We start from the raw sequence: 16,936 nt of genomic DNA on the forward strand, positions 1-16,936 counted from the left end.
GCGGGGAAGCGTGGGACCACTTAGAAGAAAATTCTGAAACGTCTCGGAAGCGACCTAGGAAGCGAACCGGAAGCGACCTAGGAAGCGAACCGGAAGCGAAGGGAAAGCAAAAAAAATATAAAAAATGGGGAAGCGAGGGAGAAGCATGGGGGAAGCGCGCTTCCCAAAAAAGGGGGATGCTTCCCCTCACGCTTCGGAAGCGTGACGTTTTGCGCTTCCGAAGCGCGCTTCCCTTTTAACCAAGGCACTTCTGGTAACTCTGCTTAAAACTAAATATGGTCACGTCAAACCAAATTTGTTTTCTTTAAAACTCGATTATTATTTTCTTCTTTAACGCTGGATCGGATCATTCCAGATCTAGTGCTTTCGTTCCAAGCCAGACTAAATTAGATCTGGTGGTGACAGATTGATTCTTCTCTTCAGCAGCGTTAAATCAAATCTGATTGTATCATATCAGATTTGTGTTTCCATTTAAATCTAGATTTTTCTTGTCTTTAAAGTCAAATCTTATGCTCCAAAACCTTTTATTTAATTATTCTTTCTTGTTCATATCGTTGAATCAGATCTGAATCAGATTTCAATGCCTCAAAGTGAAATATGATCTTATCTAATTCTTTGTCCTAACGTGAAAATTTTTTTCTCATCTTCACATTTGTTACTCCTAAAACCCAATCAAAGTTTCGGCCCAACGAAAATTTCAGATCATTACTTTGTCTTGTTCTACCGATTATTTCTGACTATTTGCAGCAATACAATTTTTGCAGCAAAAAAAAAAGGTAAAAACAGATTTACGTTGCTGAGAAATCAAACTGCTAGTTAGAGTGTTCCCTTGCTACCTTTCCACACGGATTCTCCTTCCCTTACTTCCAATTTCCTTGGATAACTCATATCTAAGAAATTGAACAACTCAAACTACTTAACTTGGAAGCGGCAAATTTTGCCTTTTATTAAGAGTTTGGATCTCTCTGGATATCTTGATGAAACGATTCATGCACCATCAGAATTTGTCCTGCAGGAACAACGAGATCATAAAAGAGAGGTTTTCAACAAATTGGTTCGTAATTCAAAGTTTGTAACATGGAGAAGAAAAGATCAGGCGGTTGTGGCTTACATTACCTCTACGCTTTCCCAAGAAGTATTAGTGGTCATTCCAGATAAATGTTCAGCCAGAGAGTTGTGGCAGACATTGCCCGGTTTTGAAGATCTATGGGCTAAGCTACTGCAATATGAAGTTACCGTTAGAGGCAAGGAGATGGCCCTGAATTCCAACAATCATGAGGTACTTGTCACGGAAATAGTGTCAGGGCGAGGACGTGTGGGTTTTTTAGGCTGACGTGGATAGGGAAGAGGTAATCAAGGAGATCGTGGGTTACTTCCCACACCCAACATGTCACATAACTCGTATCCAGGGAACAAATACTCTAGAAATATACCGACATGTTTTCAGTGTAATAAAAGGGGGCACATTAAAGCAAATTGCTGGAATAATTTGCAAAACGAAGGCAAATTTAATGGTGCCAGGGCCTTCTACTAGAGGACAAGCAGGGGACGGCCTTAAAGGTGATGAAAAGGAAAATGTGAAGAATCTTCTTATTTCTGTTCTTTTAGAGTTGAGCTTCAAACAAACTGAGCAGGGGATTTGATACGTTGACTCCGAGGTTGTTGCACATGTTACAAGTGATATTGGTAAGATTTTAAAACCCATACCTTATCGTGGTAAATTTAGTATTAAAACTAGATATGGTGCTCTTCATCCTATCTCTCATGTTAAAAATATTTCCCTTCCACTCCCCAATTCCTCATTACCTTTATCTGATGTTTACCATTCTCCTAGTATTGTTAAAAGCATTGTTTTTGTTTCCAAACTTGTTGATGATACTAATTCTTCTGTCGAATTTACTCCTATATGTGTCAAGGATCTTCTCACGAAGAAGACACTCGTTGAAGAAGAACGACAGGGAAACATGTATGTCTTCAAAGAGTCTCTTCCAGTTCGTTATGCATCAATAAATTCACAGTCAGTTCATCTAGTGTCATTCAAAGATTGTTTTAGTCTATCTCAATATAATAAGCCAGAGATTTGGCATCATCGTCTCGGTCATTGTAATCATTCATTTATTGAGAAGCTTGTGTCTGGTGGACTTGTTCTGCAGTCTAGTTTGAATGTTGAGGTTGATCTTCATCTTTGTTCTAGTTGTCAATTATGTAAGAGTCATGTTCTTCCATTTCATTCAATAAATCAAAGAGCTTTTGTGTCTTTTGAAATTGTTTATTCTGATGTCTGGGGACTTGCCCAACAGCCTTCTTTATCGGACGGTCCTTATTATGTTACTTTCATTGATAGTTACTCCGTATACACCTAGATTTATTTTATGAAACATAAATCTGAGGTTTTCAAGCTTTTTTGCTCATTCTGTGCTTTAGTTTGTAATCATTTTTCAACTCAAATTCAATATTTTCATTGTAACTGTGGAGGAGAGTATTTATCAAAGGAATTTACTAAATTTCTCCAAGATAATGGAATAGGTCGTCGAATATCTTGTCTACACACACCACAACAAAATGGTGTGGCGGAAAGAAAACACCAACACATTATAGAGAGTGCGTTGAGTATGTTACATAACACTCATATTTCTTTAAACTTGTGGACGGAAGTTTTTCATTCAACTGTCTATGTCATAAATCGACTATCAATGAAATTGCTAGCCGATCAATCCATTTATTTTACACTCTTTGGAGTTCATCTTGACTATAATGAGTTGCGAGTATTTGGTTGCATATGCTATATTCATATTGATAGTTCTCAATGTGACAAGTTTCAGAACAAGGCATGCAAGTGCAGGTTTGTTGGATATGCTGATCAGTATAGAGGATATCGTTGTTATGACCCCACTACAAGTCGCATCAGAGTTTCACAGAATGTCATGTTAGATGAGACTCATACTGATGATTCAGGAAGCACAGAGGGACACAGTAAGGACGCTGAAAGTTATCAGCCATGGCTTGTTGCTGAGATGTTTGATCAAATGGTGACGCATGGCATACCCTCATGTCATACACTATCTGCAGAATGGAATAGTACAGATGTAACCCAGAAAAGGAAAACTCGGCAAACATGCAAGATATTACTATGTTTGTCGTTTCAGATGTTACAAAGTTTCAAGGAATTACCTATGTGCGGCAAAACAAAGACAATGCTCAATGACCTATTGTGCAACCCAAGACGCCCGAGAGGATTCGTCATCCTATTGAAAGATGGGTAAGTTATGACAACTTCTCTACAGACTTATAATTGTTCATCTGTCAGATTGAAAAGCATGATGAACTTATCAGTTTCTCACAAACATTTATGTCAATCAAATGGGTTGAGGCCATGAACAAGGAAATGAAAGCTTTACATGAGTGAGGGACTTGGGAGATTGTTCCTAGACCATCAAACAAGAATGTTGTAGGATCTAAATGGGTCTATAAAATCAAGTATAAACCCGATGGATCCATTGAACGCTATAAGGCGAGGCTAGTAGCGAAAGGGTTCACTCAAAAATACGGGCAAGATTATGACGAAACCTTTAGTCCTGTGATCAAGATGGGAACTATTCGATTAGTTTTGTCCTTATCAATTTAGTATGGATGGACTCTAAGTCAACTTGATGTCAAAAATGCATTTTTGCATGGCAGTCTCAAAGAAGAGGTGTATATGGAGCAGCCCTCTGATTATACAAAACATAGCCCCAACACACAAGATTGCAAGCTACGAAGAGCCATCTATGGGCTAAAGCAGGCCTCTCGCTTATGGTTTGATAGTTTCTCTATTGAAGTTCAAAGACATGGATTTGTCTGATCTCATCTTTATTATTCGCTTTTTATTTTTCGAGATTGTCAGGTATGCACCTTGATTCTTATATATGTGGACAATATTATTATTACTAAAAACTCTGATGAACACATAGAAGCTACCAAGATCTTACTGAGTCGACAGTTTAAGATGAAATATTTGGGGGTTTTGCGCTATTTCTTGAGGGTTGAGATGGATCGACAGGATGAAACCCTTTCACTAACCCAGCACATATATACTTTGGATTTATTGGATAAGGCAGGCATGAAAGATTGTAAACCACTATCCACTCCTAGTGTCCTCAATCATAAACTCGGTTCTCAGGATAGGGAAGCATATGAAGTTTCCAAGCAATATCGAAGTATTGTGGGTATGCTTCAATATATCATCTTCACTAGACCAGACATTGTGTATGCAGTGAATCAAGTCTCATAATTCATGCATGACCCACGAACAGATCATATGAATGTTGTCAAGAGAATCCTTCGATATTTAAAAGAAACTCTTGGAGATGGTCTAGTTTATCATCAGTCCAAGTCCAAAGGAGAGCAACATCGACTGGATGTATACACAAATGCAAATTGGGTTGGAGATCCAGCTGACAGGCGGTCGATTTCTGGATTTTGTGCCTTTCTTGATGGGAACTTGATAGCGCGGAGTAGCAAGAAACAACGTGCAATTGCATGATCTAATACTGAAGCTGAGTATTGATCTATGGCAGCTGCTAGAGTAGAGGCTACATGGCTGAGACATCTTTTGACTGAAGTCGGAGAATCTATTCTACCCACCACTCTCTTATGTGATAACTAGAATGCCATACAGATTGCCTTTAATCCTATTCACCATAGTCGCACAAAGCATATAGAGATTGATCAACACTTCATTTGGCAAAAGATAGAAGATAGAGAAGTTGAACTTGCTTATGTTCCTACGGTTGATCAAGTGACAGATTTGTTTACTAAGGGCCTTACCAGTATGCGCTTTTAATTCTTGAAGAACAAGTTGTCTATAGTGCAAAACCATGCACAAATTGAGGGAGGGTATTGAGAATGTAGTGTACAGGTCTGGATCTAGACCCAAAAGGTTTCCTTGTATTATATTTACATGGTTGATGTTATCGGGTCTGGTCTGACAGACTCGATCCAACTTGTATCATATATAACACTGAATATAGGGCACGATCTCTCATTGAGAAAATGTGTCAGTCATTGCCGCCTCTCCTTCTTGCAAAGCCCTTTCTCTTTTGCAGTGCATGAAGATCTGGTCAACGGTGCGTGACTTATAACAGACATTAGACCAACTTGAATTATTTTTAGCTTCGAAAGGCAAAGAGATATTCGGAGACATGTGAAATGAAGCACCGAAATCCAAAAGCCAAGAAACCTTACCTGGGGGAGAAAATAAAACTACAGCACCTGAGACGGAAGAGGACGAACCCTTGAAAAGTGGTTGTAAGGTCTTCACTAGTTGAGTCAAAGACATGTTTCCAATAAATTTTGAATCCCAATCGGTTTCATTCCTGTCCTCTTGAGAAGCTTTCACACTCGTCACTCTTCATTCATTATTTCTTTTGAATTCAGAGCAATAAGGCTTAATGTGCCCTGAATTTTCACAATTGTGACATAATCTTTTTTCATCCTTCATCGCTACGTTGTCTCCCGTAATTAGGCTTCAAAAAATAAGGAGGCTCGTAGGTGTTGGTGTTGACTCCGAGTCTGGCTAACACATTCTCTTTGAGTTCCTTAGTCTCCGACATAACTTTCAGTCTAGTTTCTTCGATGCTAATACTTCGGCTAATACTTCATGAAGAGCATAAAAAATGTGTATTTGTATTACAAAGAGAGCTTAAAACAAGCATACCACAAAAAGAGGATTACTCCCCTTTATATAGAGAAGAGAGGCCATATAGAGCCCTTGGGAACCACCCCAATAGCTATAAATATAGTTGTTGGGGAGGTCCCAACAGCTCTAATGGCTAAGAACCATTATGTCCTTGGCTAGAAATAAAAAGACAGAAACAGAAAAACAAAAAGGAAAAAAAGTAAAAATACTAAAGTGCCCCTAATGGGCACACCCTATTACACAAAGTGAAATGACAATAACACCCCTAATGGGTATTATATATGGATATACAACCATATTATACACATATATATGTATAATTTAACAAATGCATGTACCTTCCTCTGTCATCTACCCTTGGCTCCCGAACAGAATGGTCAAGCACATGTGGTCCATGTGATTGGTCAATCATTTGTCCTCAAAGAGTGTTCCACCATTGCACCAAAAGAACACTCACAAGCCACAAAATGGGGCTCCACCCCAAACCCTTCTAGACACCATGAATTTTGCACCTCCATACTTGCACACCTCATTTCCAAAAAAATTTATAGTAATATAGCGACTTTTTTATTTTCTTCAAACCTATGCATTGGAATGTTTCTTTGGACCCCACCCCCCCACCCCACACACGGACTCACATGCAGACACGCACACGCAGGCACACATGCACATGCAGACATACACACACCCGCACAAACATGTGCACGCCGCACACACACATATATGTATATATGTATAACCATTCTCTCTTTCTCCCAACAATGATTCAAGGAACAAGGCCTTAGCAAGTAGGCCTAAAAATCATGTTGGATATTGTTCCAATTGCAGTTGATACTAATCTTCATTTGCTTCCTAATGGGAGGACAAATGTTCAATATAACCTACATCCATACAAAACTATAGTATCTTGCCTGGATCTTTATAAATTGAGTAGGATATATTTGGATCCAATTTTGTTGGATTTTATTAGTGTTTACATGATCCATATCTGTATGCACACATTAAAGTACAGCATTTCATGAGATACGCACATAAGATCAGTTTTTAATTGGTTTGATCCTCCATCGTCCATATCCTTGAAAATGTGTAAAAATTAGATGCCCTTTCAGCCTTAACAACAAGAATTATATATCACACTGGGTAGACTTGATCAGATTCCAGTACCTGGCTTACAACTGGCCAAACCTGGGCTTAGATTTTTTAGGCCAAGCCCAGTGTGGAGATTAAGCTGGGCAGCCTGATGGGTTTTAAATACCTGGAATAGGAGATTCTGAGGCCTGCGCACTTATTAGGCAGACTTTGGCTTGACAAATTTTCTATTTCTTTAATGAGCATGCGGGTTTTGCCCCAATTAACACCAACTACAACAGTGTTATTTGCATAAGTAAAAATTTGCAGTTTGAATTATCAGCTCGTAATTGTAGAAGCAATCCCATTTTTTGGCATCCTATGATCTCTACCTTGTTTGAGCATATTCAAGATGCAAAGGAAGAAAGATGACTGTGCCCATAAGTAGGCACAAAACCACCAACAAGAAAAACAATAGAGAGGAAAGGACAGATACAGAGAGTAAAGAGAACCTGCTTTTCTAAAAAATCCAGCTTGTAATTATACAAGGTACTGTAATAAAAGGATTAACTGAAAAGAGGTTCAGATAAAGAGCACCATAATAAACATCTATCATTTTGCCAGCATTAGAGAGGGAAAAACGTTGCAAAAAAAAAATAAGAGAGATTTATAATATAAAAAAAAACAATCACCTCATCAAAGAGGACCCTGTACGCATTTAGATCATGATACAATGGTCTGACCTCACTACTACAATATTCCAAAGCTTCAGCAATATAAAGTGCAACCCTTATCCTCATAGACCACTCAATTGTTTGCTTTTCCCCTGGCCAAAAGATGAAATTGGACAATTTACTTTACAATATATATCTCTCTCTCTCTATATATATATATATATATACTGTGATATCCATTCAAAATAGCGAGATTAATATCACAGCTACAGAGATGAATTCAACACATAAAACAGTTGAAACAAATGCATGGCATTCAGAAATGAAAAGCACTCATAAATTCTTGTATAAGTAGTTGAGTATCTTTGTTAATTAAACCAAACTGTAGCTTCCCAGATCATCACATGGTTTCCATCGTATAATTTGGCTCTATATTGCTAACAGCCAAATCTAGAAAAGATACACAAAAGCGAAAATCCTAAGACACTGTTTCCACATGTTTGCTTCTAGGAGATTTGCCACAATCTACTTCCAATACTTTGAAATTCAGATAAAATCAACAGTAAGATATAATGCATTGCCTACAAAATGATTAGAGAACGATATGAAGGGATTAGGTAAAGTAACGAGGAAACAATCTATAAAAGTGAATCTAGAAAGGATGGAATACAATAATGATAAAATATTCCAGGTTAGAATATGAAAAAAAATAGGGTCCATCCATTTCCCAGCCAAAAAAGAATCATTCTTTAGGCAGGAATCTAAGGAGCTAATGATGCAAAGAAACCCCAGCCTGCGTTGAAGGCAGAAATCGATGTGCAAGAAACTAATAGACCAACAAGATCGATAGCTCATCGACAGCACCTAAGCCTGATGAGGGGTCTCCAAAGAGGCACTAGAGTCCTCATCGACCTTGTCATCAAAAAGAACGAGAATTGGAGGCTCCCCAGATGAAGCAGGGATCTTTGAACTTCAATGGGGACTTCTCTTCGAGGGCTTTGCATTTTTTAGGACATTGTCACGTTGGATAAGTCTTGCTTTCTTCAACTCCAGTCCTCGGCATTCAAAGAGGCCACTGTTCGAAGATTACTCAACGGGATAATAAAAGCATCAAATTTTTTAATGTATCTTCTCTGTCCAGAGCCCCAGGCATCAAAAGTCTAAACAAGAATATAGCCCTAAAAATGGGAGTCTGATTGACAAACTCAAGTGCTTTGGGATAGTAGGCAAGCAGAATATGTTCAGTCTTTGTGCAGCATGCCTCCCAAAGTGTCAGATATGTCACAGATCTTGGTATCGACATTCTCTTGGCAAGGGAAAATCCTATGATAAAACTAAAAAAATTGTTTTACAAAATTCATGGAAGTAGTGGCATGTATAAACTTAAAGAATTTAGAATCTATAAAAATAAACAAAATAAATACTGAAATATAAAATTTAAAAGTGTTAATATTGTGATAATATCACCATAAAATCATGACATTTTAAAAATATGTGATATTAAGAAAGATACTTTGATTTTTATCAGGACCTTGTATTTTTTTTATATTGAAAAAAAAACACAATAGTTTCAAGACAATATTTTGACTATGACTGCAAGCAACAGCCCCTTAGATCATGCACATACTCAATCCCAATTCATGCAATTGGAATTACCACCACGCACTTTATATGCCATTTATTGTATAGATGAATTAGAGAATTCTTTACCTTGGAATTCTCTTATCTAGTCAGTTGAGACATAGATGGAAAATACTAAAAAGGATAAATATTTGTTAGTCATTTGTGCATACAATCTAGTAGAAAACACCATTTTTTCAACTTTTTGCAAATATTTTGTGGATCTAACCTTATAGATGTGATCTACATAGTTTGTTTAGTAAAAAATAGGTTTTTAGATCATCCACTTGCAACATGTAAGCAGGTTTTCCAAGGGCTTCAAAAATTAACAGCCAATGTATTAAATTTTTAAGAACCAAAAAAAACATATTTTTACATTCAAGAGATATGGTCTAAGATGTGTTTCCTAGCAAACAAAACATGGCGAACACATCTATGAGGTCAGATTGAGTGGATACAACTTTCATTTATGATTTTTCAACTAGATTGTACATACAGTAGACAGTAGCAATATATATAAATATATATATATAGAGAGAGAGAGAGAGAGATTTCATATCTATCATTTCTTAATAAACACTTAAACAGAAACCACGCATCTCAAGAGAGCACACAGTTCCATGGTCAGCAAAATCGCACATTGTTGGATCATCGATCACGGGACACTGCATGCCTAGTAATCCCGCATGCAGTGGGGCATGTGCCAGTTTGTGTTCTGTAGAAACTAAGGACTCGTACAAGAAAATTTTACTCTTTTTTCTAAAGCCTCAGCAATATAAAAATGGGTTTGCTGATTTCAGCAAACTGAATCAGTAACAATCCACTATCCTATTTAAAGGAACTAGTTTGCAGTTTGGTCACAGGTTACAAAATCAAATATTCAACACCCTCAAAAGAATAAAGTTCTTCCCCTCACCAATCTAGCACCCAAAAAAAATTTAGTCACAGCTCAAATTTCCTAACTTATATGTCATCACTAAAATTTCATGATGATCATATACATGTTGCCATTTGAAGCCTTTAGCACCTAGACACTTCTTGCTTGGACCCGGAGGACTAAAACCACCACCTACTAGTTACAGTTCAGCAATGCAACCGAAGACATTGAGAACACAGCAAGAATGCAGCTTCCCATAACTTGCATCATCCGACCATGAGGCTGATGTTGTTGGGCATAGAATTTGGCAATATGGCAAGCTAAAAACAGAAAATGCATAGACTAGTCTTCTTATGAACCATCAATTATTTGGCATGCAACGACTCTATCGATCAAACACTATACTTGTTTTCTCTTCCTCCAATACAGCTATCTTCGCCTTCACTCCCGGGTGGTGTTTAGGTGTACTCAGTTATCCAGATAAACCGGATAAACTGGAAAATAGAATTATATAAAGAAAAATTGGAAAAAAAAGGGCATCCCAACTTATCGGATAAGCAGGATGGTGGGAGCAGAGTCTCAGGAAACTAATAAATTACGTTACAACTAATTTCACTAATTTAAGATTTCCCAAAAACTCTAGACGAGAACCGTTGCAACACAATCCTTTGAGAGCACACATCTAAGTTCATATCCATCTAGTCTGTAGACGATCTTTCCGTTAAAACAGTAATGACACGCCCACGAATAGCACACATGAACAATGAGCGTGAATTTGCAATGATCCCCAATAAAAGAAACTAAAAGCAATCAATCAAAGGAGAAAATTGACAATAACCCATCAACTTACAATGGAAAAGATGCTTCGCAAGAGTGTCATTCGGCATGAATTCTGCAACGAGGAGCCGCTCGTCGCTCTCGCAGCAATACCCAATCAAATTTGCGAGCCTCTTGTGCCGCAATTTCCCCACTCCCCGAGCTTCTTCCTACTCAAAAAGAAACCACAACCCAACAAGAACCCATCAATCAGGAATTGGTTTCCCCAGTCCTCACTTCAACCATCCAAAATTGAATCATTCAATCATCAAAGAGAGAAAGAGAGAGTACCGCGAATTGGTTGGGGTCTGGCCAAGCCTTCTTGGAGAACTTCTTGATGGCGATCGACCGCTCGTTCTTCCATTTTCCCTTGTATACGATGTTGGGGGCCTTCTCCCCGCTCTCGGAGACGATCAACCCCGGCGAGAAGTTGTTGGTGGCTGACCGGAGCTCCTCGAATGAAAACTCCGTGATGCCCGGCACACCGACGTGCTCCGCGGACTGCTGGCCGGAGTCCGGCACCGCCCGGTGGACGTGGGGATGGTGGTGGTTGTTCGACACCGCCCTCGACTCACAGCACCCCATTTTATTCGGTCGTGCGTGTTACCTCTGCTCGGGTGCGAAAACCAAAATCATGCCCCGCAATTCTCTCTTTTATATCTCTCTCTAGATTTTCTCCTTCGTATGCCTACACGTCTTTCACTCCGTCTCTCTAGACTTTTCTCTCACATTGTACCCGGCCCACAACCTCTCTCTAGACTTTTCTCTCCTTCGTATGCGCCAGCCTCACATCTCTCTCTAGATTTTTCTCTTATTTAAACCGTTCACCCTCTTTGAAATAGAGCATCAGATTTGGATCCTTACAACTATAAATCGAGTTAACTTCAATGATACATTACAATCATATTCATTTACAAAATATATAAGTGCTGCACATTCTTTGCTTCTCATGCAAATATCTTTAGCTGAACATTTTTTGCTTTCAGAGTGTTGCACATTCTTTGCTTTTAGAGATCCTCCAATGTTATCACTCCTGGCATAAAGTTCATATTTAGGCTAGCTAGAGCTCTAGAAAGGTATATATGCGAATATGCTTCACAAACATCAGCTCAGGCACTATCCCCTTGAAGCAACTGATTCTATGTGCATATTTGTCATGAATTATATCGAAGGTAGGCAGATATTTTTCCAACTACGAATTATGGTTTGCGAACAATGGAGGGTTCGGCAGTAGGAATAGATCAAATAGATGAACATCAACAACACCCCATGTCTATCATGCCGAATATTTGTGCCTGCTTCCGCATGGTGGCAACGATTGAAGATAATTATGGTCGTTATATTCTGCGTAAGCTTCAATATACTTCACGACAAATACGTCATAGTCGTATGTGTCATGAATATATCAATGTATACACAAAAGATAACAACCATAATCATCATCAAAGATTATCAGATCTTTCCTCACGGTATGAAACAACTACGTTATCAGCATCAAAACACATCTATCAAACACAGTTACAAGGAACACAGAAGAACAAAGAAGAAAGAAAAATACAAGGGAGAAGAAGGAAAAGAAAAAGAAGGCGGGTGAGAAAAAAGAATAAGAAGAAGTTGTGTTGCCGTAGAAAAGAGGAAGAGAGGTTAAATAGATTAGGGTTTTAAACATGGACAACGGGTCGGGTAGGGTAGGGTTTTACATATAATAGGGTTTTACACATATCTATATTAGGGTTTTACATAGAATGGAGTTTTACGCACGTGTACACAAATTGATACGACGTTTAGACTTAGTAAAATACAAATCAATTTACAACTTGATAACTATTAAAAACTTGTAAATCACTATCATTGTTATATAGAATAAGTGTTCTATCATGATCTGTACAACAACAAACATTAAGTTAAAGTTGCAAATTGTTATCACTGTTTTATAGAAAAAGTGTTCTATCAAGATCTGTACAACAACGGACCTAAATCGTTAACGATTTGTTTACCAGCGTTGCCTATGTGAACGATATCCTATCGCGATTTGCTTTTACGAGCGTTTTCTACGTGAACGATATGTCGTATCACGATTTACCTAATGACTGATTCATAAAAGGTAGAAAGGAAATATCTTTAAACAAATCGGCACAATGTTTAGACTTACTAAAGAACAAATCGACACAATGTTTAGGGTTTAGGGTTCCGGGGTTTAGAGTTATGGTCTAGGTTTAGGGTTTAAGGTTAAGGGTTTACTAATTTATTAAGGGTTTATGGTTTAAGGTTAAGGGTTTAGTAATTTATTAAGGGTTTAGGGTTTAGCGTTAGGGTTTAGTAAGATATTAAGGGTTTAGGGTTTAGGGTTCAAGTTTTTTGGTTTAGGGGTTATGGTTAAGGGTTAGTATTTAGGGTTTAGGGTTTAGAGGTTAGGGTTTAGTAATATATTAAGGGTTTAGTGTTTGACGTTAGGGTTTAGTAAGATATTTAGGTTTAGGGTTTAAGGTTTAGGGTTTAGGGTTTCGGGAAAAGGGTTTAGGGTTAGATACTTGTAGTATGTAATTGAAACATGTGCGTGAGGAATAACAATTGTAGGGACATGAGGTGGCCATTTGCATGTTCAAATCGTTGCTTCTTTAGCAATTTCTATGGAAATCGCTTTAAAGCGTCGTACCGGTAATTAAATAGTTGTCACGTGAATCGCTATCATCAACAATTATAAATTGCTATTGCATCAAACATATAAATCGTTTCTAATTTAAATGTAGAAATCACTGCTTCAAACTTACAAGTTGATGTATAAATTACACCCTTCATAAGTACATATCGTTGTAACGTTTGGGCTTCAACAATAAACTTCATTGTACGATTTGGCAAACTTGAGTACAAATGTTGGTAACTTTATATATCATAAATCATTACTGCGTTAAATGTATAAAACATTGCTGCTTTAAACGTATAAATCATAACTTATAAATTATAAATCGTGTCGATTTGGCTTTGTTACCAAAATATGTGTCATTCAATATCTGATGGATCAGGCTTCACGATTTGTATTTATGATTTATGAAGTTACCACGATTGCTGTTATCAAGGGTTTGTGAGGTATAACAGTACTTACGTTTATCGTATCGATTTGTAATATGAATAAGCGATTATGCTGAATTGTCGTATCGATTTGTAGTATATTATGCGATATGTACATCGATGTGTGTGTTCAAATCGATGCTCATTTAGCAATTTCTATTAAACTCGTTGTACATTATTTGAAGTATGAATCGTTGTAAATAGATATTATGTGTTTGCTAGTATCAATTATTATGATATTTGTCGTATGAATTACGTCAAAACATGTTAATACTATAAATCATTACTTTTATTGGCATGGTAAATAATAACTCAAAGATCATTGCAAATAACTGAATCACCTTTCCTTTGGCAGGGTTAACCCATTCTTTGTAAAGATCTTCAATTATTTCTCTTCGAGGAGTATGTACAACCAGCAATTGAAACAATATTTAACATAACAAACATCTGAGAAACTGTATCGATTTGAATGGTGCAGTGGGCTGTCATTACAAATGAGCTCGTTTGCTTGCAAAGGATATGTGGGATCTGACCCCTGATACAGAGTTGTTGTCAGAACTTCTGCAGAAGAACATGGAGTTACCAGCTGCAGAATATACTTTTGAATATGCTCTTGTTGATTTAATATCTGATAGATCCTCAGTTGCACGACAAAGGGTGGTTCGACAACAGACGACAGTAAAAGGTGCCTCGACAACAAACGACGACAAAGGGTGCTCCCACATCAGCATACGATGCAAAGGGTGCTCCTCCAGAGGTGTAAGGGTGATCCGGAATGGCAAGGGCAACATATTTCGAGGTTGAGACTCTTCAAGCAGAGGTGTTGCTTAGGGCAAAAACAAAAGGTTATCCTCCATTTTCTGGCTGGAAGAGATTTTGGTACATTACTCGAAACGTCATTTCATGGCACTAATGACAGGAAATGATACTTTAATCTTTGCAAATGCATCGGACTTCGATGCTAAGTGATGCAGAAACATGGGAAAATGAGCTCCACATGCTTACATACGTGGCACTCATTCAAACCCGAGAACACACACCAACCTGTTTCGGGGGGAAACATATAACCTGCTTCGCCTTGCAGGACTAATGGTGCTTTTCAATATCACCTGATTACAACCCTGAAAAAAAAATGGTCATCTAAGTTGATAGAAACATGTGTAAAATCTGGGGAGTGCATCCCTAGACTGAAAGGCCTTTAAGGTTTTTTGAGATTCGTTCATCTCCAAGATGAGTAGTACCCATGAACCCTTGAGATGAATGGTCAAGAGACCCCTGCCAGTTATACAATGATACCATTGAGATTCGAACTTGTAGGTCCCAACACAAGGTGATGTGCAGACAAGTAGAGCACCCGTTGGTATTGCCATCCACTTCATAGATCAACAGTTCTCAGCATCCTCGGTTTCAAAATGGATGGTTGTGGTTCATTAAGGCCCCCCCGTCTGTTTGTCACGGAAAGTGTTTCACTTTCTGCGGAAACACATCGACGGCCATGCGTTTCTGCGAGACCTACTGTGACCAAACAAACACAGAACTCTCTTTCTGCAAGGAAAGAGAGCCCAAAATACACGGGATCCCCCCCTTTTCAGGGGAAAGTATTCCCATGGGGGTGTACCGATTCTCTTTCCGTGGAAAGGAAAGAGCGAAAGAAGGTGCGTGACACGCAAACATACACTAAGAGGGTTAATGTTTGCTGAGTCCTTGGCTACCGTTCATCTTGGAAATGAATGACATCCAAGGAACATTGAATGTTTTTCGGACCAAGGTCCTTGCTCCTGATTTGCTCTCCAAAATCTAGTTGAGGGAAATCTTAATATATATTGAAAATGGGGGCTTTTCTTCAAAAACAAAGTTCTTAAGAAAACATATATATTAGAGAAAATATATGAAGTTATACAAAAAAAATATCACTTTCTTTTTAGAATTATATCTTCTTTTAGACTTTTTCACACAAACCGAAAATTTAATCAGCCTTATCTGTGACAGTATGCAAAATCTGTTTAAAAGTTGTGGTAGTTTGGGTTTTGAACAAGGAGTTTCTAAGACCAGTATAATTGCATTAGATGGATTTGGAGGTAGGCCAACTCATGGGGGTTGGGATAAGGTGATATTGAAAATCCACCACACATCATGTACTCAGTGGTACGAAATACATTTGAAGGAGCCCAAATGGTGGTACAAAAATATCTTTGATAGGAACTTAAAAAGACTCCCCATGGTGGTGCTCGGTACCAGGGGTGTCAACTGATCCGATTTACCCAGACCTGACCCAAACCAAACCCTATAGGATCCGGGTATGGTGATAGATAAGAAGACCCTATTAAGACTCAGGTCTGGATCCGAATGTTCAATTAATACACAGACCCGGGTATAGTTCATGAAATTTTAAACCAGGCATGGACCCGACCCGATTGAGTTCCGATTAAGACCCACAAATTTTCAATGTAAAAATGATAAAAAAATTATATGGTTTTATCGGGTATGGTCCAGGTCTAGTTCATCTAGTTCTTGTCAGGTTTGGGTATGATTTTTCTTATAATGGATCTTATTAGACCCAAATCCAAATCTGATTCCATATCCGAAAACTGGGTCCAAGTCTGGTTTCATTTGGGTCCGAAACAAACCTGACCCTTTGACACTCCTAAATGAGGGTGGATATTGAAAATATCACCTGATCTCAACCCCATTTATGGCCAGATCCGTGTATGATAAGGCAGTTTGAAGTAGGGGTGGCAATTTCTGACACGACCCGCCAACCCGCCTCTTAGGCGGGTTCGGGTTGGGCTTAAGCCAACCCGTTTAATAAACGGGTCGACCCGCGTAACCCGTTTATTAAACAGGTCGGGTTTGGGTTGGGGGTATGCCAACCCGCCAACCCGGCTGACCCGTTTAATAAACGGGTTAGGCGGGTGGGTCAACCCGCCAACCCGACCCGCCAACCTGTCTGCCAACCCGCCAACCCGACCCGTCAACCCGACCCGCCAACCTGCCAACCCGATCCGTCAACCCGCCAACCCGACCCGCGAACCTGAAAACCCGTTTACCCGACCCAACCCATTTATTAAATGGGTTGGCGGGTCGTGTCGGGTTACCTGTTTATTAAACGGGTCGGGTTCGTGTTTGACACAGCTG

At 38.7% G+C, this 16,936-nt stretch overlaps 1 protein-coding gene across 1 annotated transcript in view; it reads right to left on the bottom strand.

Annotated features, from left to right (window-relative positions):
* LOC149848252 (serine/threonine-protein kinase BSK1-like) overlaps window positions 1-11,354 on the bottom strand; it is a 61,600-nt gene extending 50,246 nt beyond the window's left edge. The window contains exons 1-3 of the mRNA XM_089986414.1: window positions 11,024-11,354; window positions 10,767-10,902; window positions 7,438-7,571 (exon numbers count right to left, since the gene is read on the bottom strand). Of these exons, the coding sequence (XP_089842540.1) occupies window positions 7,438-7,571; window positions 10,767-10,902; window positions 11,024-11,317 (564 nt within the window). The 5' untranslated portion in view covers window positions 11,318-11,354. The remainder of the gene's footprint in view (window positions 1-7,437; window positions 7,572-10,766; window positions 10,903-11,023) is intronic.
* Between the last annotated feature and the right edge of the window lie 5,582 nt (window positions 11,355-16,936).

This window comes from Nuphar pumila, chromosome 1 (assembly GCF_984573655.1).
Source record: "Nuphar pumila chromosome 1, dmNupPumi1.hap1.1, whole genome shotgun sequence".
Taxonomy (NCBI): Eukaryota; Viridiplantae; Streptophyta; class Magnoliopsida; order Nymphaeales; family Nymphaeaceae; genus Nuphar; species Nuphar pumila.